This window comes from Schistocerca cancellata, chromosome 8 (assembly GCF_023864275.1).
Source record: "Schistocerca cancellata isolate TAMUIC-IGC-003103 chromosome 8, iqSchCanc2.1, whole genome shotgun sequence".
Classification (NCBI taxonomy): domain Eukaryota; kingdom Metazoa; phylum Arthropoda; class Insecta; order Orthoptera; family Acrididae; genus Schistocerca; species Schistocerca cancellata.
The window spans coordinates 615,936,030-615,959,431 of record NC_064633.1 but is presented as its reverse complement, the minus strand read 5'-3'; the positions used below and the strand labels follow the sequence as shown (position 1 = coordinate 615,959,431).

The window sequence follows — 23,402 nt, the reverse complement described above, 5'->3', positions numbered from 1 at the left end:
CATAAATTATCTCAACGTATAAGTAACAGACAAACAACACCGGAAGACTTAGTGAAAGAGTTCAACGCAGATTGAAGTTATTTATAGTTTCAGGAGAGACACTTAAAATTTAAGAGGACCATTTTAGTTTGTCAAGCACTGCATTTATCATAATACTGACGGAATGTCAACTTCTGTAACTTACGTGGCAGTCTTTCTCCTCCTTTTTCATTTTCTTGTGTTCAGGATCAGGTGAGCTACGTGGCCGGTATTTCTCCCGCTCTGCTGGTGAGATTGAGTTTCTCTGGAAAGGCCAACAGGAAACTAGTGTAAGCTCAACAGTTGCTGATTTTATCGAGTGAAGCGAGCAAACGAGAAAATAATAGCTTCCTATTGCTTGTAACTTTCATTTCAGTATCAACTTCTAGAAAAACAGCAGTTTAATCGGGAGATTAAAAAAAATCCCATAATAATTTCCACCTGTCTTCACATAGTGGATTCTTGCTTGTGTTTAAACTGGAAGGAAGCAGTTCTCTCAGAGTTGGGATTAAAATTAATATGCTATACAACTTTTGCCATGACTGTTGTTCATTAATTCTGAGTTGCTAACAAACCCTACTTGCATACAAACTTGGATGTTTATTCGTCGTACATATATCATATCGGAATTTTGGCATTCATTTATTTACCTTAAAAGTAACAGAAAAAAATGTCTCATTGTGAAACTATGGTGACAAAGTAGGCTATACATAGTAGAAATATTTGGGAAATATGTAATGTCTCTAAACGCCCTGAAAGGGAGAGGAAATTTATTATTTTATATGACTGACGTTTCGCAACAACGTGCAACGACTCGAAATAACTATTTCTGCCATAAGAAAAACGGCAATTATTTTCGATCGATATTAACCTTAAGTGACAACCTTTCCTCTATTTCCGGCACCTTACCAGCAGATCTAATTTCGGGGCAGCCTAGGCATGATTACAATAAAGGAATAATAAGTACACTGCAAAAAACTTAGACGAAGAGTTAAATTAGCTTGCGTATCATCTTCTGACACACATTGTTACTGTTGTTTCAAAACGTTAATTTTTTTTCCTTTTAATCGAAAACGAAAGGAAGAAAAACAGCATACTCGCTAGACAATTATTTCCATTCTAACAACCCATTATCTGATTTCCTATGAGCTTGTCAGCGTGTCACCGATGTTCAGCAGCTTCAAACGCAAAAGATCTCCGATCGCTAATGGGCGAGCAAAATACTGCGAATTTCCTTGCTTGTGCTAACGTCGCAAGTTACGCAATCAAGTCTGTCTGTCGATACACTACTGATCGATCTCTCTCTCTCTCTCTCTCTCTCTCTCTCTCACACACACACACACACACACACACACACACACAGTATTGTGTGCATCTTCTGAAATTCTCGACTGTTCAGTATCAGGTAATTTCCGTATCATGAACTTCACTGATAATTATTCGCAGCGACAATTTACCTCGTAACAAGCAGCACAACGCCATATTTATGACTACAGTGAAAACACTACGGGTACACACTCACTCATGAATTGGCAAATTAGGGATGGCAGTGTTACGTAAGTCACAAATTGTGTAATTGTGAAAAACAAGACACAATGGTTTCAAAAATACGTCCTAAAAGAGATATATATACCTGCAGAAAGATTTATCTCCACAGATACTCAACCACCCACACAATGGGTACAAAAAAGCACTAAATGTATATACCATCTGATGATGAGTTGCTAGGCAGCTCGAAACCGGTCATGGTTAAATAAAATACATCTACATAAAAGGCGACTGGTTGCAGTAATTTCTGAAAACCTTTTCACACCACAGTCGCAGTGTTCCACATCCACAATGGATAAAAGTCTTAATTGTTTATTTATTCTGCTGGCAGTGTAAGCTGCAAGAATAGCATCTTGATGATGATAATGATTCAATTTGACTTTCGAATTATATAAATTAGATATGCCTCCTACATAACAGAATTTTTTGACATTCATGAAAGAAATTTGTCTATTTTGGTGTTACTGAGATGGTACCGATTTTCCTGTGGAATGTTTTCGTGTAATCTATGTTGACTGTTAACACGTTTTGACGCTGCATAAATACTCCGCACGCCACCTGGATGCTACTCCTGATACCATTAACTGATTAACTGATCCATCCCTTCTCTGTCCCTTAAGTGAATGAAGCGTGGAAAGTTTCGTTGTCGTTACGCATTAGCTCTCATTTCTATAATATTATTGTCCTGGTCATTTCGCGAGATGTACGTGGGAGGTAGCTGTGTTGTCAGACTCCTCCCGGAAGGTTCTCGCCCGAAATTTCAATAGTAAATTTCTCCGTGATGCTCACCGTCTCTATTCTAGCATCGCCATTGGAGTTTGTCCTACACGGTAACAGCCCCAGACTAATGAGCAATACTAAAGAATCGGTCGAACAAGCACTATGAAAGACACTTCCTTGGGGGGCGATTCACATTTTCGTAAGATTATTGGTTCAAATGGCTCTGAGCACTATGGGACTTAAATTCTGAGGTCATCAGTCCCCTAGAACTTAGAACTACTTAAACCTAACTAACCTAAGGACGTCACACACATCCATGCCCGAGGCAGGATTCGAACCTGCGACCGTAGAGGTCGCGCGGTTCCAGACTGTAGCGCCTAGAACCGCTCAGCCACATCGGCCGGCTAACATTATTCGTATGAACCATATCCGGTCATCTACTGTTCCTGCTGTTTGTTTATATAGTCGTCCCACATGAGGTAACACCTAGATATTTCATCGCAGATACTGTTTCCGATAATTTTTCATTAATATCGTGGATTTACAGCAGTGGATTTCTTCCGTATGCGCAATACGTTGCATTTATTTACTGCCAGAGCCAGTTCCGTACGTCATTCTACGAGTCTGTACTGTCTTCTGGCGTTGTTAACTTTCTTATACACGACAGCATCACCTGCGAATAGTCTCAAAGGGCTTGCACCGCTTTCTACTTGACCATTTATATGCACTGTGAACGGTAACGGTCCTATCACCCTTTTTGCGGTACCCCTTTACATTTGTCGATTTTGTTCCGTTAAGAGCGACGAGTTGAGTCTTTTAAGGCTTGAATCCACTCGGTATGCTAGTATCTGTTTTTCACTACACGGCAGTTAATGTAGTTGCAACAAACACACGTTTTTCGTTTGAATGTTATATGAATGGCACTTAAGTTATACAAGAAGCGTACATACATACGAGTTCTTGGGAACTGATGACGTCAGCAGTTAAGTCCCATAGTGCTCAGAGCCATTTGAACCATTTTTGATGTCTGAACGGTTGAAGCGCCTATTGTTGACGAGTCACGTTTTTTATTAAACAAGGGCATTATCCAGAGCATAAACCGTTACAGATACCCAGGCCGGCGACCGCTCATTACTAACACTGTACCTCGTGTACCTCTAACGGCAATCTAATAGGAACGCCGGATAAATGTGCAAAGTTACGTTAATATTAGCGATTAGTCAGACTTTTCGTTGTTAACTTATGTCAGTATGAAAGAGCTGTTTGCCGTCGAAGCAAAAATCGGCAGGGGTTGTCCAACTGCACACAACGATGCTTGTGTTTTTTTTTTTTATCACGGAGTCTGTATACGCCAAGCCACACGTTTTATACTCGTGAATATTTTACTTAAGCCTTTTTCCGCTTGACGCCAGTCCCTCTTCGCAAGGGAAGAGCCCACACGTGGGTGGCTGAGTTACAAAGCCCTCGCCACCTCCCGGCGAGACACACCACCGCGGCCTGCCTCAGATAAACCCACCCTCTGTGCGCGCCCGACTCCGCTGGGTTTACAGGCTCACCAGTGAGGCAGATGGCGGAACGGAAGATCAGAGAGAGAGAGAGAGAGAGAGAGAGAGTCCTCTCGACGCCCCGCCCTCTAAAACCCTCAAACGGACCATCAAGCCGCACAAATCCCACCCTCGCCTATTTCTTTACAACCTCCCCTTTTCGCTCGTTCTGTGCTTCGTCTCAGCTCCCCCTCCCTGTCCTGCCCTGCTCGCTACACCCTACACAAAATTCGCATGCCCCAGGGGTGAGCCGGGGAAGCAAGGGAGGCGCGGGAAAAAATCTCATATCCCCAGCAGGGCAGGAGCGTGATGGCTGGGTGGGTTATGGCTGGACCGCGTTACGGATAGAGAACGACTATTTTATGTCCGCACGGGGGCTGTGCGCCGCGGCCGCCGCCGTTGCCCGGCCGAAGGGGAATCAGCACTCAATTTAATATTCACTTTCTGTTTAACGAGAGAGGCTCCCAGGCTGCCTCTGCCATTATGTACCGGACCCTCGTTTATTTTTAACAATAGCCGCGTCCCCCTCTGGCAGTTTTCCCCACTGGCGCTAGCTCGTGGCATGACCCTCCGCCTTTCTCCTCCCCTGGCCGGCTGACGCCGTACCCTCTATGCCACCCCTGCACACCGCACCCCTCCACTCGAGTGTTTCGCGGTCTTGTAAATTGATTAAAGGATGAAGGGTGGGAAAGACTAGCGGGGGTAGGGAAGTGGGGTCTGGCAGTGTCGCCTGCGTGACTTGCAGCCCTCGCGCCAGCAGCCGCAGAGATGTGGACTGCCAGAGATGGGGAAAGGGAGCGAGATAAATGAAATATAAGTCAAATGGGCCGGCTGTACTACTACGCCCCGCGCTCTGCTCCCCCGCCGTGTTTTATTTATACTGCGCGGCGGCCGTTCCGCGCCGAATGGCTCGTCGCCAACAGATGGCAGCAGCGGTGGCGGCACAGGCGGCGCTAATCGTGTTTGTCTCCCCAGGCGGCAGCACGGGCGAGTCCATTTAGTGATCAAAATACCACCCAGCGCGCGCGCTAACAACGCGCCCCCTCCCGAGCGAGCGTAACTGCTGATCCGGCAGGCGCGCCGCCCTCGCCAAACTCGCCTGCTTCGCGGCCGTAATTAGGTTTTGCGTTGCGACGAGGGTCGCCGCCGGGGTTTAGGACTGGCGGACGAGAGGTGCTGGCGACACAGTGACGAAGAGAAGCCACGGAGAGTGTGCGACCTACGCACGTGCACACAGCGGCGCGAGACAGCTCGAGCCCACGGAAGACCCACTTCCGAGAGTGCTGCTGCTTCCGGTGAATTTGTTCCGTGTCCCCGGGTCACTTTCCACAATTTTTTCGGTTCTCCAATGCAGTTTCATGCCGATGCCAAATATTTTGCGACGTATTCGTTCTGCTATACCGAGCGAGGTGGCGCAGTGGTTAGCACAGTGGATTCGCATTCGGGAGGACGACAGTTCAATCCCTAAATCGCTCCAGGCAAATGCCGGGATGGTTCCTTTGAAAGGGCACGGCCGACTTCCTTCCCGTTCTTCCCTAATCCGATGAGACCGATGACCTCACAGTTTGGTCTCTTCCCCCAAACAACCCAACCCCGTTCTGCTATCTTTGCTATCTTTCAAACTGCCAACACAAACAGTGAATGTAACTTCAATACCATCTGACTAAGTTACAGTACCCATAAGAACATTTTATGGTTCTAACAGCATCAGGGAGGTTCGTGAGATCCATTGGTAGTCTGGTGGCTGTACGCTATTTCCCGAATATCGGAGGTGTGTCTCCTTCACTATTAGGTATGCGCGTTTTGAAATTACCAAAGCTGTTTCAAGACAATGACGTATGTCTCTGTGAAATTATAGGGTGGTATAAAGGTACGAGCAGTCGCCATTTTATGACCATTTGTATTTGTTACAAATGGGGTTACCTCGGTGCGGTCTGAAGTATATCCACTATCCTGCATTGCGAATTATCGATAAACTATACAGGAAAGAAGCAACTAGTGACCTCGTGGAAGAAAATGTTGGAGGTCCTCTTTGCAAAATTATGGAACCTGTCACTCAGCCAAGTTTCTGTCCTCTTAAGTTTACATTACCAAAAAAATAATCAGTTTGAGAATGTTGGCTCCTGCTTATATTTTCGTGTACTGCAAAATAAATCAATTTTCATGAGGTGCTGGTCTGATTTACGGTCCTGTTGAATCCCCCAAGAAACTTGTACTGAAGATCGTAAACGGTGGAAAAAACGTACGGTATCAGAACTAAAAAGAAGTCTCTGGCTCTCGATGGAGGAGTCAGTGCTCACTCGCTCGCTACAGTTTGTATGCAGCACAAATAACCGACGTCTACGTTTGGGTTACTTCGGTTTAGAATGTTAAAAAGTACGATACGTAATATGAGTAACTGACATCTCGTGGTAGAAAAAATGCTAGTTTACTCCTCACTCTTTAATTTTTATCTTATGAAGCAACATATGGCCTTATTTCGATGTCCTATTGTGATTTTCAGCCGACCACAGGAAAAACTTCAGCCGACCACAGGAAAAACACGTCATTAAGTAAAGCGGGAGTTTTGTAATGGGCGACGTAACAGGTATACGAGATATGAATCGTTGGTCAGAATCTTTACGGTGCATCGAGAACACAATTCGACGTAATAACGGTTTCGCTGAATGTATCGGGTCGGAAATCGCGTGTGAATGCCGCCAGTCCGCACGTGTTGTTTTTACATATTTTACGGCGGCAAAGCGTAAAACATACATCAACTTCAAACAGCGAAGTGCGCCGCAAAATGTGAAGCTACGACAAGCAGAAAAACGCGACCCGTGTAGATAAATATAAAACACCCCGTGCACCTACACTGTGTGTGTGTGTGTGTGTGTGTGTGTGTGTGTGTGTGTGTGTTTAATGCTCGCCGCCATTCCCCTGCTGTGACGCAATATGCCCGACAGTAGTATGACAATGATAATCATTGGATCGCCAAATAGATGGCAACTCGTTGAATATTCAATTTGTCGCCGAATGTAAACTTAATCTGCTTGCAGTTCAATTTACTTTTTTGTTTTGTTTTTTAGGAAGCCCGCTCTACCCTGTGCTGGCGGTTATGCGGGTCAAATAGTAAAGGATTAACTTTAAAGTGGATTTAATGGCATTACAGGCTGAACACAAATTGACAGTTTTTCCCCCGCGCTGTTTTTGTGACGGTGGGACGGCTGCGAACAACAGCTAAAACGCGAGACAAAAAACAGAGGTTTACAGGGGTGGGGGCGCGGCCCAGCGAAGGGAGGTGAAACGGTCACGGTGGGAGGGGGGGGGGGGGGCATGTAGGCGCGACTGCCCTCCACTGTCGCACCGTCAGTGAGACAACTCAACATGACGCATAACTAGCTGTTCAGTTTTAACGACATATCTGTAATTTGCGAATGGTCGTACGTTCTTTTTTCTCTCTTTCCTTTTTATCTGTTACCCTTATTTTCTTTCATATCTGTACAGTTTTGTTCCTGTGACTGAATGACACTAGGTGACGAGATTTTACTTATTACCTAAAGCTTTCCTGAGCACTTATTAACGGAAATTTCGGGATCAGCCAAGAAAATACGTATTATACAAGCAGCTCTTCATATCATGGTCTGCCATACGCTTCCAGTGGACGTCAAACTGCGATCCGAATGTAGTTTTCTTGCTCACAACCAGTAACACACAAAAATACTTACAGAGACAACAACTGCAGCAAGGAATATGAAATTAAATTAAGGCTGTTGTAATACAGTGCAACGACTAGAAGAAAAGCGAAATTCAAAACATTTAGCAAATATTTGTGAATGTGTCGCATAGTGTATGATGTATTTAAATATAAGTACAATTGCTGTTATTAATAAACTAATCATCTGCTCACACAAAACAACACAACACAACATTTCAGACAGTAGATACTGTCTCACAACTTCGATGGTCTCTGGGGAGGCAGCATTCTGTGACGGAACAGTCGACACGAAGTGTTCCGAATGGCGCCGACGTCTAACGATCAGTAGCTCGTGGCCAGTAGCCATCTTCTGGCGCCCTTACTATGGCTAGGCTAGTATACCGAAACTCATAGCCTATTAATCCATGATGGTTACCAATCAGTAATAAGATCGGTCCATGTGCGGGTCAAGATGCCGCCCCCACAGTGTAATATTGGTTCTTTGACAAAAAAATAGCTTGGCGACCGAAAGCCTTTTTATAACGAAAACTGGCCGAAAATAAAGTTCTTCTGGAAGTACTTTGTTACGAACACGGGAGTCGTGCAGTGAAAATCTGCGACGGACAGTCACCAAATTATCTCCTCGCAGAATGATAAAGGGGTACCGATACTATTTCTCCCTCCTCTACAGGCGCTAATGGAAGCTAAATCTACATACGTAATGAGCAATCCACGATATGGTGCATGGCGGTGGGTACATCGTACCAATACCTTCGTCTTTTTCTTTAACGGTCAAAACCACTGCTATATGTCTTCAGCCCTGTGTCCTCAAATCTCATCTTATTGTCTTGACCTCTACGGTAGATATTCGTTGGTAGCAGCGTAATGACCACCGTCTTCTTTGAATACATGTTCTCCAAATTGATCCAACAGGTTTTCGCGACAACTAGGTCACTCTCATTGAGGTAGCCTACACTTTCTTATGGGCTAGATACCGATCTGTTACGGTTTTAGCAGTGCGTCACTGAATTCGTTTACTGCCTACTGTCAGGCCTACTCGATAAGGAATTCAAACACTGGAACAATACTCTAGAACAGGTGGCACTAACGTACGTATGCGACTTCCTTTGCAGTTCCAGTTTATTTATCTAGAACCGTTCCAACAAACCCAAGTCTTTTACCCCTAAATACGAGGGCGATTCACTAATTAAACGGACTAAATGATGTAGAAAAAGAACCTGCATTTTTACACAATGAGAAATTTACTACTTCTGACAGTAATGCCTTCCTGAATGGAGCCAACAAATGAAAATCTAAGGGAAACAAATCTGGACTGTAGGGACGATGAGGTGTTATCTCCCAACGTTTTCTAGTTGGGCGGTGTGCCAGTATCACGCCGTTTCTTTGACGTCCTCGACGTTTATCTCTTATTGCTGGCTTTATTTTATTCATGAGTATGTTTGAATAATAGGCAGTGTTTACTTTAAGTTGATCTTCCAAATAATTACAAGAGACCCTGGGAGGGTCAACATGACTTTTCGTAGTGTTGCTTGCATTCCGAATTTCTTTCGGACAAGTGAGCTGAGGTGCTTCCAATCCAAGCTTTGTCTTTCAGACTCTGGTTCAAATTGGTGGATCCAAGTTTCATCGCAAGTTAAAATCTTGTTAAGATAAGGATTTCATAGCACACTTCCGAGTGTGTTTTCGTGTGTCGTAGCGTAAATTCTTTAGGGACCCACCTTAAACTTGTTTTACTATACCTGAGCTCGTTGCTGATAACGTTACAACCTATGTCACCATTCCCTGCAACTGTCTCTGCTACAGCTCAATGTAACACGTCGGTCTTCAAGACAAGCAGTTGACACTTCAGCTGGTGGGCCAGGACGTTGATCGTCGAAGTTTACACCGTTTTTGAACTGTCCTATCCAGTTAAAAAGTTTATGCGCCCTCTTACTACTTTGGCCATATTGTAAATCATTCGCTTTTGTAGGCTTCCGAAAGCAAAAAACGGTCACTGAGCGTTGTTCAACTAAGTGGAAATGCAATACTGAGCTTATAAACAAAAGAAATTTTATCCGTCATCTGTTCTCAGCTCATCCCATTGGATACGAAAGTAAAATCGGATACGAAAGTAAAGTCGGATACGAACGTAAAGTCATGAGAGTACACAAAACTACTACTACAAACTGTTTTCTTTCTACATCAATTTGTCCCTCTAATTTATTGAATGCTCTTTTACGATACGACATGACCGAGATGTTCACCATTAATCTTGTAATCACGTACTAAACGGTTCTTTCTCGTTTATATGAATTACCTTACATTTATCTACATTTAAAGAGAGCTGAAATCCAAAAACCTGTTTGTGCCGCTGATCCTGTTTGATAAATGGTTCAAGTACGCTGAAAATAGAGGGACTGGCTTACACCCAATGTTACTTTCGTTTCTGTAAAAATTTCGCCGTCAAGTAACGTATTGTGTTCTATCCGCCAAATATTTTTCGAGTCAGTCATATACAGGGTATTCGGAAATTCGCGTCAGAAACTTCAGCGACTTGCAGGAGTGAGTGAATATATAATATTTTGAACAGAAACCTATGCGCGGACGGTTTCAGTCTAGATGTGTAACGCGTCCACGTATGCTGAGGGAAAGGGAAAATTTGCTTGTCCTGGTATGCAATACGGTACACAGGATGACGTGCGTTATGTCACACATAATGGGGTCCTATGCAAAGCTCAATTTAAAAGACAAGAGTTCTGGCCGCTGCACTAGAAATTGAAGAGACGCCAGGTGGGATGGACAGTGTGTACCAGAACATTTTGTAACGACGTTCGTGGTCGCCACATTGAGCAGTGTGTAATGCTTCAGTAAGTACAGTATGTTGGGTTCTTACTTGCTTTGAAATAGTGTAAACACGTAAAGTTTAAGTGTTAATACAAACAAATGTGCTTAAGTGACGAACAGATGTTTCGTTACGTACGCTTTCGAATTATTACCTAAAAATTGTACTGCGTCACGCCTAATTCAGTTCGTCAAGCAACAGTGGACCAGTGTAACATCTGAACTGAAACCGTCGTAGGACCGAAACTGTACGTTTCCGGACACGGTCTCCTATTGCAAATGTTTTGTACGCACTCCGCTCAGTCCTAGAAGTCTCTAACGGGAATTTCCGAACACTCGCATTTACGAAGACATTCCGCCTGATCGCATCTGACGAAGGATTGCGCTATAGTTCGTACTCTCCGCTTCACAAGATACGGAGCGCTGCAAGGTACAAAAATGTGGATGTAAAATGCTCTGTACTGGTTAGAATCGAGATTTTTGTGCGGGAAGCACGGATGACACCTCCTTCTAACTCTGAGCAGGTGTTTGCGATCTCCGGGACGACACGGCGCGAGGTGTCAGGGCGGGGCTGTCAGGCTGTGCTGTCAGCTCGGAAATTCTGGGTCAGGCGGAAGCTGTGGGCCGGGCAGGGGCGAAGGAAGGGGGCGGGAAGGGTTGGCGCCGCGGCCACGTGTCAGGTTATCGATGTCTGGCGGCGCGGCGCGGCGCTGTTTGCGGCGGGCGCGATGTAAAATGCAGGCGCGGCCGGCCGCCGACACGAGCGCGCCCGTCGCCGTTAAAACGTAATGCCGCCGCCGCCGCCGCCGCCAAACCGCAGGCTGCCCCTGACAGGCCGCGCTTCTGCGGCCCGCACAACACTGCGGTCGCCACAACTCTCCCCCTCCCCGCCCGCCAACCCCCGCTAATCTGGCGCCAGGATTCCCCCACTCCACTCCTACCACCTAGTTCCAGCAGCTCAACTGCTGCTCGCCCGTCACCGATACAACTTCCTGCACGTGTCGCTTGTATCTCTTTCGACATTATAACTCGATATTTTTTTTTATTTATTCTTTTGTTACGAGTCTCGGCTCGGCGGCACACGGGTAAAGTGTCCGACTACGGTTCAATAGGTCTCGAGTTCGATACCCCGTCAAGTTATCGATTTTTGCCACTTTTCATTTCTTTTCACCTCTGCAAATCTTTCCTAATTTGTAGGCCCCCTTATAACTGCGTAAGTCTCATCAAAGATTGCAGAAAGGCCATCCCTAGTAAGGCTCTGTGGAGTTCGAGCCAACCTCCAGACATACGATTACTTCACTCTTTAAACCATTCTGCTGACTGCTTTAATGCGGCCTGCCACGACACTCGCACACGCGCCAATCTCTTCGTCTCATAGCTCCGTTTACACCTGACCACCTCGATTACGTCCCGGATATATTGGAATATTTGACCCCCTACGTCTACCTCTGGCGCAGGTTTCCGAACTCCGTTCCGTGGAACACTGGTACTCCGTGAAAAACTATTAATAACATGCCGTTTTTCTCGACATTTTGACGATACTAATTACTTTTTAATTTTTATTTTTGTGCTCTCAGCTATGATTTAAAACTGTAGTGAACACGGAATAAAACCAGTTATTAAAAAAAAATTATTCACTTTCAAAATAAGCAAGGTGTTCCATCAAAGTACCGCGATTCTCAAAGTGTTCCACCGTAAGGAAAAGTTTGGGAACCCCAGCTCTCGAGTCACGTGCGCTGACGCAACAATTTAAAAAAATGTTGAAATCTGCTGTGGGTTATGTTACTGGTCTTAGGTTTGAGACTGATGTGATTCTACTCTTTCTGGCAACTAATACTGTATCGCCTTGGGAACTGCGCTGGCATTTAGCCGCTCTTTAACTGTTAGTCATAGATAGCTATTAGTGAGCTAGTGCCTCAGTGTGCCTGTGTTTGGTATACAGGTATCTCTATCGGTCAGCCATTTGACTTCAGTGTATGTTTAATAACATCGTACAGATTCACGGTACTCAACGAAGTTAACGTTACGATTTGTGATGCTCGGCAGATTGATCTGGTGCGAACCGCTAGCTCTCGTGTGAAACTCCTGTTCTCAGAGAAGCACTTGCACCCTACGTGTTCAATTATTTGTTGGGTGTATTTCAGTTTCTGTCTTTCGCTTCAGTTTTCGCCTTCTACAGCTCCCACTAGCACTATAGGCGCTATTCCCTGATGTCTTAACGCTTGTGTCTCGGCTCTCTGTATTGTCAGTGTTTTCAATATATTCCTTTCCTCGCCAATTCTACAAAGAATCTGCTCATTTCCTATCGGTCCCCGTAGTTTTCAGAACCTTTCTGCAACTCCGTATCTCGAACGCTTTGGCTCTTTTCTTCTCCGGTTTTTTGCACAGTCCGAGAGACATATCCAAAGAATGTTGCGCTCCATACACGTGCGTTCTCAATAAGTTACCGCTCGAAATAAAGGCTATGTTTGATAAAAGTAGATTTCTTTTAGCGAGGTATGATCTCTTCGCCTGTGTTAATCTGCTACTGATATCCTCCTTTCTTCGTCCATAATAGAAATACCTCACTTGTCTACTATCCGCAATTTTGATGTTTAGTTTATTTTCGAAAGACTATCTACAATTTATACAGAAAAGTGGTTTAACTTATAAGAGCGTAGGGATAAAAGCGATTCAATAATTAATAACGGAGTGAGATAAGAGTGTTGCGGGCTATTCCCTCGTGTTGTTCAACCAGTACATAGATCACGATGATGTACGGAAGTAATGTACAAGGTAAACGCACCTTACTTAATAAAGGAGGTCGTGAAAGGCTACCTACATAAACTACAGTCTTTCATAACTCATAAGACGGACTTACGCACAATTTGTGCCTCACGTTTCGCTCGCTGCTGTGGGAAACATCATCAGAGGCTATGAAGATGTGTTTTTTTTCTCGCCCTTTCAGCATCAAATATTTGGAAGAACTCATTGGTAAGCATAAACAACTCAACTGTTAATTCGCGTGACGTCGGAAAGTCGATGGCAATTCTGCGGTTGGAAATGAATCGTTAAGGGGCTCTCACACGATCAATAATATTGTCGAGCTGTTAATATAAAGACCGCCTGAGGGTGCGTATTGACGTGTTGTCAATACTAGAAACATTGACGAGCAGTATTGATGGACCTCAAAATATTCTCAGTATTGTCAATACGTACTGAACGCGTGGGGTCAAGTATTGACGGTTTGACAATATTCTCCATGCCGATGTTGACAGAGCTTCCGGAAACAGGCATCCGCAGTCAGTGCTCACTGTTTATCTTCCAGTACGCTGTTGTGTGTACCATATGTCAGAGTCAGTTTTTAAGGAGTCTTAACACAAAAGAATTTTAATAGGCCAGTGCATTGGTAATCACTGTTATACTACTTTGGAATGGTTAATGGAGGATTCCCTATGACACTGCTTACTTCATTGATTTGAAAATGTGGTACAGCAGTTTGGAAAAAAACGCTACCATATCGAAAAACAGTTCATATCTCTGCTTTGACTAGAAAGAGGTGTGCGAAATACACGTCAGTTTCACCAACGTATCACAAAGCGAAAAAAAAGGGTTGTACGTAAATTTTCTGAACAGATCCTTGCCAGGCATATGTAACTGTTTCGCAGGTTTCCACAGAATTTTACTGACTGTGCTAGCTCATATCATAGAACTACACTTCGAGCATTAGAATGAGCTGCTTGTCACCAGAAATCTCTAAGTTACTCCTAATCTCTTGTCGAATTGCTACTGTTTCTTTCACCAACGTATTTTGCTTCTCTGTTTTATCTCGTATCAACGCTAAGAGGCAGGGCTCGCCGCTAAACCATTAAATCTTTCGAGCGCACGTTTCTGACTTGAATCAGTAAATTAACACGTGATCAGTCGCTCCTTTTTTTCCCCAACCATTCTCGGATCCATTTCGTCTTTTTGTTTTCTGTTGCTTGCAAGCTATAGGTGATGTAACTGCAGCAAACGCTTTCTTTCGGATTTTCGACATTTTAACCTCGTAAAATCGCGCTGACGGCTGACAAGTTTTGTCAATGTTATCAACCGTGTGAGGTCGGATCAACATATTGAAGGTTTGGCAAACTAGAATTATCAGTAAAAATTGAACGTGTGCAGGCCCCTTCGAGCGCCGAATTATACCTAAGACCGTGTCCGAAGTTCTTAAAACCAGATCTCACCACGATATTAGAACTTGCTCGCCTTTTTCGCATCTGAAAGCTGAATAGTACTGGTAATGCACTCAATTTTCGGCTTACACGACTGAGTGTTAGACAATCGACAGTCGAGGGCATATTCCTATAACTGGTTTTCTTTGCACCTTCGAATTAGCTCTAATTCAGTCGCCAATTTCTTTTCACGGCGCGCACATGACTGATCCAATCTCAAGGTGTGCGAGAGAAAGTCGACATCGGCGTTATTGGAGATGACACACAAACTGGAGACTGAAGTCGTGTAAGGAGAGATGCCAGCTTCCGTCCCTGTACACGATCTCCAGTTGCCAGGGCACACCAGGGAGGGCGTCGCTGTAGGAAACAACTGAACGGTATTGCGTAGGGCAGCGCCTCTGCTGCTGAGGCGGTGTGGGCCGAGGTGCGCGGTGACCGCCGGCGAAAGCCAGGCCACGCCAGGCCCCGCCGTGCTGTGCTGTGAACGAGGCCGGGCTCCAGCCAGAGGTGGTGATTATCACCGTCGCGGGCCGTTAGCACAACACGCGGCCGCTAAGCACGGCAAACAGCCCCGCTTCGTAGCGCCTCCTCCAAACTTTGCTCTACACACACGGCTCACCCCCTCCTACATTCTGACACTGCGTCAATAGTTGCTCTGTCTCTCTACATTAGCACAAGTAACTCACACTACTTCGTCTCTGTACAATTTTTTCCCCCCCAGGCAACTTTCGTAAATAATATGGTTGTAAATCCATTTCTTTACGGAAAAAATACCGGTTTGTCCTCGCTTTCCGAATATTCGTACGCGAACAACTTGCCTGTGTTCAAATATGGAATTACATTTATACAGGGCTATTACAAATGATTGAAGCGATTTCATAAATTCACTGTAGCTCCATTCATTGACATATGGACACGACACACTACAGATACGTAGAAAAACTCAAGTTTTGTTCGGCTGAAGCCGCACTTCAGGTTTCTGCCGCCAGAGCGCTCGAGAGCGCAGTGAGACAAAATGGCGACAGGAGCCGAGAAAGCGTATGTCGTGCTTGAAATGCACTCACATCAGTCAGTCATAAAAGTGCAACGACACTTCAGGACGAAGTTCAACAAAGATCCACCAAATGCTAACTCCATTCGGCGATGGTATGCGCAGTTTAAAGCTTCCGGATGCCTCTGTAAGGGGAAATCGACGGGTCCGCCTGCAGGGAGCGAAGAAACGGTTGAACGCGTGCGGGCAAGTTTTACGCGTAGCCCGCGGAAGTCGACGAATAAAGCAAGCAGGGAGCTAAACGTACCACAGCCGACGGTTTGGAAAATATTACGGAAAGGGCTACAGCAGAAGCCTTACCGTTTACAATTGCTACAAGCCCTGACACCCGATGACAAAGTCAAACGCTTTGAATTTTCGGCGCGGTTGCAACAGCTCATGGAAGAGGATGCGTTCAGTGCGAAACTTGTTTTCAGTGATGAAGCAACATTTTTTCTTAATGGTGAAGTGAACAGACACAATGTGCGAATCTGGGCGGTAGACAATCCTCACGCATTCGTGCAGCAAATTCGCAATTCACCAAAATTTAACGTGTTTTGTGCAATCTCACGGTTTGAAGTTTACGGCCCCTTTTTCTTCTGCGAAAAAAACGTTACAGGACACGTGTATCTGGACATGCTGGAAAATTGGCTCATGCCACAACTGGAGACCGACAGCGCCGACTTCATCTTTCAACAGGATGGTGCTCCACCGCACTTCCATCATGATGTTCGGCATTTCTTAAACAGGAGATTGGAAAACCGATGGATCGGTCGTGGTGGAGATCATGATCAGCAATTCATGTCATGGCCTCCACGCTCTCCCGACTTAACCCCATGCGATTCCTTTCTGTGGGGTTATGTGAAAGATTCAGTGTTTAAACCTCCTCTACCAAGAAACGTGCCAGAACTGCGAGCTCGCATCAACGATGCTTTCGAACTCATTGATGGGGACACGCTGCGCCGAGTGTGGGAGGAACTTGATTGTCGGCTTGATGTCTGCCGAATCACTAAATGGGCACATATCGAACATTTGTGAACGCCTAAAAAACTTTTTGAGTTTTTGTATATGTGTGCAAAGCATTGTGAAAATATCTCATATAATAAAGTTATTGTAGAGCTGTGAAATCGCTTCAATCATTTGTAATAACCCTGTATTTCCAGACACCGCAACCCGTGTTTTATCAGTATTTGGATGGTGACGTGACTGAAAGAAAGCCACAAACATATGGACTTAGGCTCATTTCACAGCCGTGGAGAGAGTTCTAGGAAGAAGGAAACCATTTAACCCCCGATTACCGAAAGCTAATAAAATTTACGCCTGCTGTAGAATTTTAAACACGACTTTTGTACTTAATTTGCTATGCAACATAACGTCGGAGATCTAATAACGGTAATTAACTGATGAATAACCTATACGTTATGACTTTCTTCGAATAAAATGTGGAGCATTAAAGTTTAAATTTAGTAGTAATTTAACATTCTAGGGTTAATAGCAGAATGGTCACGGTTCGGAGCGCTCAAAGAGGTACTATCCGCATACGAGTTAGAGCATCCCCCATATTTTTTTCTCACAAATTTGTCACACGATACCTGCGAAAGTTTTGTGCACGTGATCTCCCTGTGGCCGCGCACATTTCACACGACGTCGACCACACGATTACTCAGCCGCTCCGACCGCTTTCTACCAGTCTGCTTCGACCACTGCAAAATCGCTGCGGTAGCGGCACGGCTCGGAAGGTAGGATCACGGAGAGAGCCGTTCGTGGTCGGAAACATCAGAAATCGCTAGGATGAGGGAGGAGCATCAGAGATTACTCTCAGTTTCTTGTCACGAAGAAACTGCAGTCCGTGTTCTGCCGATGCGACGGTGCGTTGTCTCGGTGAAAGAGCGTATGTGCAGCCTTTCCGGCCGCTTTTCACTCAATGCTGTTTGTTTTGTTTTGTTTTGTTTTAGGGCGCAAAAACAACTATGGCCATACGCGTCCCATGTCATAAACTTAGAACGCTAATGCGAAAAAGGAGTTAAAAGCGACTACATCTTAAGCCCAATCGATGGAAGGGGAAGAGAGCTAAGAACAAGGACTTTCTCTTGGAGACTAGTCTACAAAATACGCCGTAGAGACAACAAAGGTCGCGAACTTGAGATTAAATATCCTTCGCCATATAGCTGCGACGCGTGAGAAATAAAATGTAAGCGCGTCGCTCGCCACAACGGTCGACAACTCAGACGGCAAACATACATTAGAACGTAAGTGGTTAAATGAGCCTATAGTGGTGCGGGATCCCCACCTAACAAAAGACGATGGGTATTTGCGCAATGATGGGTGGAGCTCGTTCCTCGGTAGGGTGCGCCTGTCACTGTGGAGCCCTTTGGAGCGAAGTTGGTGAGGATTACGTCATCGCTGTATCAGAATGTCGCTTCAACCATTTTTTTCATCGTTGAGTGTGCGAGCTTCCATTGAGCTGACTGACACTTCGTTTCACGACTGAGAAATGGCACCCGTGTCTCATCTGGTGTCACCGTAAGATGAATAATTCATACCGATATCTGCGATTTTCTATTCTATTCTACTCTTTATCCGGTTGCTGAGCGAGGGAGGAGTTACTGTCTTTATGCATCTATACGCGCCATCATCTCTCGCAACTCATTTTCTGATCCACATGCGAGATATACGTACCGTGATCAAAGCAGAACTATCACAAAGTATTTCTCGAGTAGTGGTTCTCTACAAATAAGAGATAGAGAAAGCAACTGGAGCCTGCCGTTTGGTACAGAGACTGGGAGTACACTGTCGAAGCACAGTCTACGCAGAGTGTGTAAGACGTCTGTCTGGACTATGTGATGGGAGATGTGTGAGTTAGGTGAAGTATGGCGTGGAAGGGGGCAAACTGATGAACGAATCCGCAACTTCTGCGTTTGTGTAGCGACTCGTACACCACGCATTCACCGAAGCACACACCAACTTCCCCTACAGATAGCATCATGTTTGAATAGTTGGGGAAATACTTACCGCATTATCCTATTTGATCCATTAGAAATGGTTTGTGAAAGTATGCAGCTGTAAAAACAATTGGTTTATTCATAAATAATTTTTCTGTTGCCGGTCACAATTTTCTTTTATTTATGTTCTACACGAAGCGTTTCGGGAAATAATTTCCATTTTCAAATGCGTTTTTCTCCGTGTAATATTCCATTTTTCGTAATGTTTTTTATGTATGACGTTCTGCATTGTTCTGTTGACCTTACTGCAATACATTTAAGAAGGCGCAGTTCTTAGTTGATTATCTATAGTTGATTATCTATACGTACGTTGATTATCTATACGTAATTAGTGACGAAATTTGGTAGAACTTGCACTTACAATTTCCTTATGGTACATATGTGCAGTCTCTCGCACATGTTAAACGTCACACACAATTTTCTGCGCACAGCATACATCGAGAATAGCAAACTTAAATAAACAGTTACAAAGTTGTTTTTAGATGCAGTCAAAAATGTGTGTGAAATCTTATGGGATTACAGGTTTTCCACAGAGTATGATATACTTTCGAACAGAGGGCACTTATCTTAACAACCTGAATTGTAATTCCCTTATGTCTATTTACAATGGTGCTTACTTCTGCGTGTTACCGTTTTTATTTAAGTACGATGCTTCGACAGTATACTTAAATAGAAACAGTAATACACACGTAAGCACCTGCTCATACTCTGTGGAAGACCTGTAACATTATTTCTGTTGACTACATCTAAAAACATGTCTGTAACTGTTTATGTACGTTTGTTATTCTCAACGTATACTGTGCACACAGAAAAAAATGGTTCAAATGGTTCTGAGCACTATGGGACTTAACATCTATGGTCATCAGTCCCCTAGAACTTAGAACTACTTAAACCTAACTAACCTAAGGACAGCACACAACACCCAGCCATCACGAGGCAGAGAAAATCCCTGACCCCGCCGGGAATCGAACCCGGGAACCCGGGCGTGGGAAGCGAGAACGCTACCGCACGACCACGAGATGCGGGCAAGTGCACACAGAAAATGGTGAGTAATGTTTAACATGTATTACACGCTGCAAAAAATGGAACATAAGAAAATTAAGATGTTCTGTCAAAATTCGCCACTAAGTACATAAAATGATAATCAACAAAAGAAGTTGCGTTTTTTCATATTGCAGTAAAGTCAACGGGACGATACTGAACTTGACATATCAAAAAATTACGAAAAACTGGAATGGAACACAGAGAGACACGCACTCGAAAATGAGAATCATTTCCCGAAATGCATCGTGTAAAACATGAATAAAATAAAATTGTGACTGGTAGCAGAAGAGTTATTTGTAAGCAAACCCGTCATTTATAGAATACGAGGCGAATATTTGCAGCCACGTCCACGGCATGTCTCTGATGTTCCTTTTATCGACTGGTCTCACTGGCGTTCGGTCTAACCATTCAGCGAGAGAGAAAAAGGCAGATAGAGAAGTCTGAATCGTGGTCGCAGTCGTATTACAATGGGATCGATCTCGACAATATTGGCGGACTGGCGATAGCAAGTGTTCTTTACGTGGAGGAAATGCTGCACGGAAATAAAAACAAACAAAAAGGACGGTGGTAGGGATGACGGGTGAAAAGGCCGCGGTGAATGGCGGCGGGTTCTTTCGGCGGCCGGGCCGGAAAAAATGGAGCGCCTCGCGCAGTCAGCGGCGGTGAATAGGGCGAGGATCCGGTGCGCTGGCCCGGCCATTGTGCAGGCGGCGGCAGCCTGCGGGGGCGGGGGGGGGGGGGGGTCACACCGACACGACGAGCTGCAGGTGCGACACTCGTGTTCTCCACTGGAGCGATACGTTACGCGATGTGACTTAACATGCGAAGGCAGCACAAATCAGGCTGCTGCTTCAGTGTCAGATGCAATCGTAACCTCTTTAAAAGGCGAAGTTACTGAAGCTTGTAATTTAGAAACACTGAAAAAGAACAGACACTGAAAAAGAACAGGAGGTACTGGGTGCGCGAGAACAGTGCGATAAATGCAGCGAGTAACCTTAATATTTATCGACGGCCGTGCCGCAGTGGTAACACGGGTTTCCGTCAGATGGCCGAAATTAAGCACTGTCGGGCTTGGCCAGCACTCGGATGGGTGACCTTTCTGGTCTGCTGAGCACCCCTTGTGGGGCTATCTCATTCAGAGACGGCGCCCCCCCCCCCCTCCAGTGACGCCTGCGCGCTGGAGACGACACGGCGGTAGGTCGGTGCCGCTGGGCCTTCCGAGGCCTGTTCCAATGGAGTTGAGTTACTATTCGGACACTATGAAATTTTTACTTTGTAGCATCATAATTTTATTCTTAACGAAACAAAAAATGTATGCAAGTTAACATAATAACGTATACGTACTGTAAGTAACAGCCTAAACTTTATTAATACAATTTGCAGTTTTTTTTAATTACGTGATTTAAAAAAATATTTTGAAGTTATTTTAATATTCGGACACTTTTTGCAGAACTATTATTTCAAGACAAATTTTTTTTGAAAAACGCATATTTCAATCTATTGTCGGGTAGTAATTCTATTATATCACCTCTTTCAAATGCTCCGGGATACTGCTAATGATAATTTTTAATAGTCTGTACACACACCGTCCCATTCTTCTTTTCACACACGCTTCATACTTCTCTAGGAAGGAAAATATTTCTAATACGTCACTCTAATTCTCCCCAAACTTTCTCAATAGGGTTGACGTCTGGTGATTTACGTGGCGGTTGTAAGGCTTTCGGGCAACTGTACAAAAAATATTTCTGCCTAATGTTTATGGTCACTGTCATGGTAAAACTTGAATGTCTCTGATACCGTATTTTTTCAGGACTTTGGCGTAAATTGTTTTCAGTACGTTCAGCTACACATATTTGTCCAAAATACTAGCGACGAACACTAATGCGCCGGGCGTAAATGAGGAGCCACAGCCCCCAGACAAGAACACTGCCGCCTCCGTGGTTTACATTCGTCACTTCCAACTGTTCATTCTTCCGCTACACCAATCTTCGTCTATCCGATCCAAAAACGTTAAATTTACTTTCGTTGGTAAAAAGGACCTCGTTCCACTGTTCCTTCCTTCGTAACAGTGTCTATAGCCAAGTCCATTCTCTTCATTCGATCATGTTTATTTACATACGGTTTCTTCCTGGCCACTCTTCCCGGTGTCATTTTCGTTCAATGCTCTGCGAATCTCTTGTGGACGTACCTCCTGTCCATTCTCCTTTAGAACCTTACTTGCTAATTTTGGTCACTGAGTGTAGGATACTCGTTTTTTTTTTTTTTTTTTTTTTTTTTTTTTTTTTTTGTAGTAGATTCGTCTTGTCAAGTGCATCAAAGTTCTTTGATTGTTCCTTTTGAGCTGTAGGGTCAATTCGGTTCTCGTCTTTGAATTGTCTAGCGATATCTGCCACAGTTACCTAACTCATGCTGAGCATGGCAGCGATTTGTCTATATTATTTACCACCCGCGTTATGAAAAATTACAATTTGTCGTATATCAAGACTGGTATTAGTTTAGCCTGGCACTGTACCGCCTGGAAAGTCAACCGCGCTTCTAAACAAACACTGCGCTGCCAACTGTTCGAATACTGAAGTGACGTTAAAATCGAACAGGGTTTTATTTACATCGTATTATGTAACAATTGTTATAAGATCTGTAAAAAAAGTTCATTGGCCTGCTACCTTTGAGAATGGGTACAAATAAGTAATCTGTGTTTTCTGAGGAATACATAATTATATGTATCATGAACTAAAAAAAAAAAAATTTTAAAGGTACTTCCGTGTTTTATATTCAAACAACTTATGGGCTTTCCACATATAGAATTTAACCGTTGAAATGTAAACCGGTGAACACACACCACAGGAAGACTTAACAACAGTCTGAAGGTGAAAGTGGTTTTACCAAGCGCCGCTTCTGTTCATGCAAGCAGGTGTGTAACTTGGTGAGGCTACGTGTTGACTTGGAAACAGCGCTCAACTACTCTATAAAGCACTGTCTGTCCTAGAACAACGACGGTTACCTGCCGGGTAGTGTGCCTGTAGAATCACAATTACTTTTTATTATGTTGATACGAATCACTAACCAAGTACAAATACATGGTACGTGAATTTATTATATAGTGAACATTCAATATATTTGTGCATGGCAGGCAAGCAGGAGCTAACGTGAATAATATAAGAGGGAATATTCTAGTCTCAGATACTGCTGGCTAGACTAATGGGTAATTAATTTCGTGACAAGTAAACACACTCACCAAATGTAACCCCTACATAACTACTTTAGAACGGCACTATGGCCGAAACAAGAGTGTAGCAAAGAAGAAAGATTACTAATTAAAGTATTGCCGCTACCCTGGAATTATTCGTTATACAATGTCATATGTATGTTTTTATGCACCTTTTTTTTTTTTTTTTTTTTTTTTTTTTGAGCAAATGTAGCTATTCTCGTGCCAAAACGCTCCGATATTTTATATTCATTTCAGTTTGTTTTCCGCACCAAATTACGAAAGAGGCATTTTACTGAACTTTATATGTAGTATCGTTTTTGCCAACATTTTGTTAATAAAAGCAACTTAAAATTTAGTTATTGGTTACGTTGCGTTTTCGTTTGTATTTTGTGTAATAATTCTTAGAAAGAAGATAGAGGCCGTTATTCAGTGATCGTTTCGAGGCGTGGGCAAAAGAGCGAATCAAAATTAGCATTAATAACGAAAGACGCGATCTGTCAACTACGACAAGCTGCAGCTGAACCGCGCGCGCATCGAACGCACTGCGGCGGGCAGCGAGTTGAACGGCTGTGACGTAC

General features: G+C 44.1%; 1 protein-coding gene across 4 annotated transcripts in view; it reads right to left on the bottom strand.

The window, feature by feature from the left end:
* Window positions 1-23,402, bottom strand: part of LOC126095306 (transducin-like enhancer protein 4) — a 468,367-nt gene that overhangs the window by 22,660 nt on the left and 422,305 nt on the right. For all 4 annotated transcript variants that reach the window (XM_049910100.1, XM_049910101.1, XM_049910102.1 and 1 more), the window contains one exon: window positions 185-283. In XM_049910100.1, the coding sequence (XP_049766057.1) occupies window positions 185-283 (99 nt within the window). The remainder of the gene's footprint in view (window positions 1-184; window positions 284-23,402) is intronic.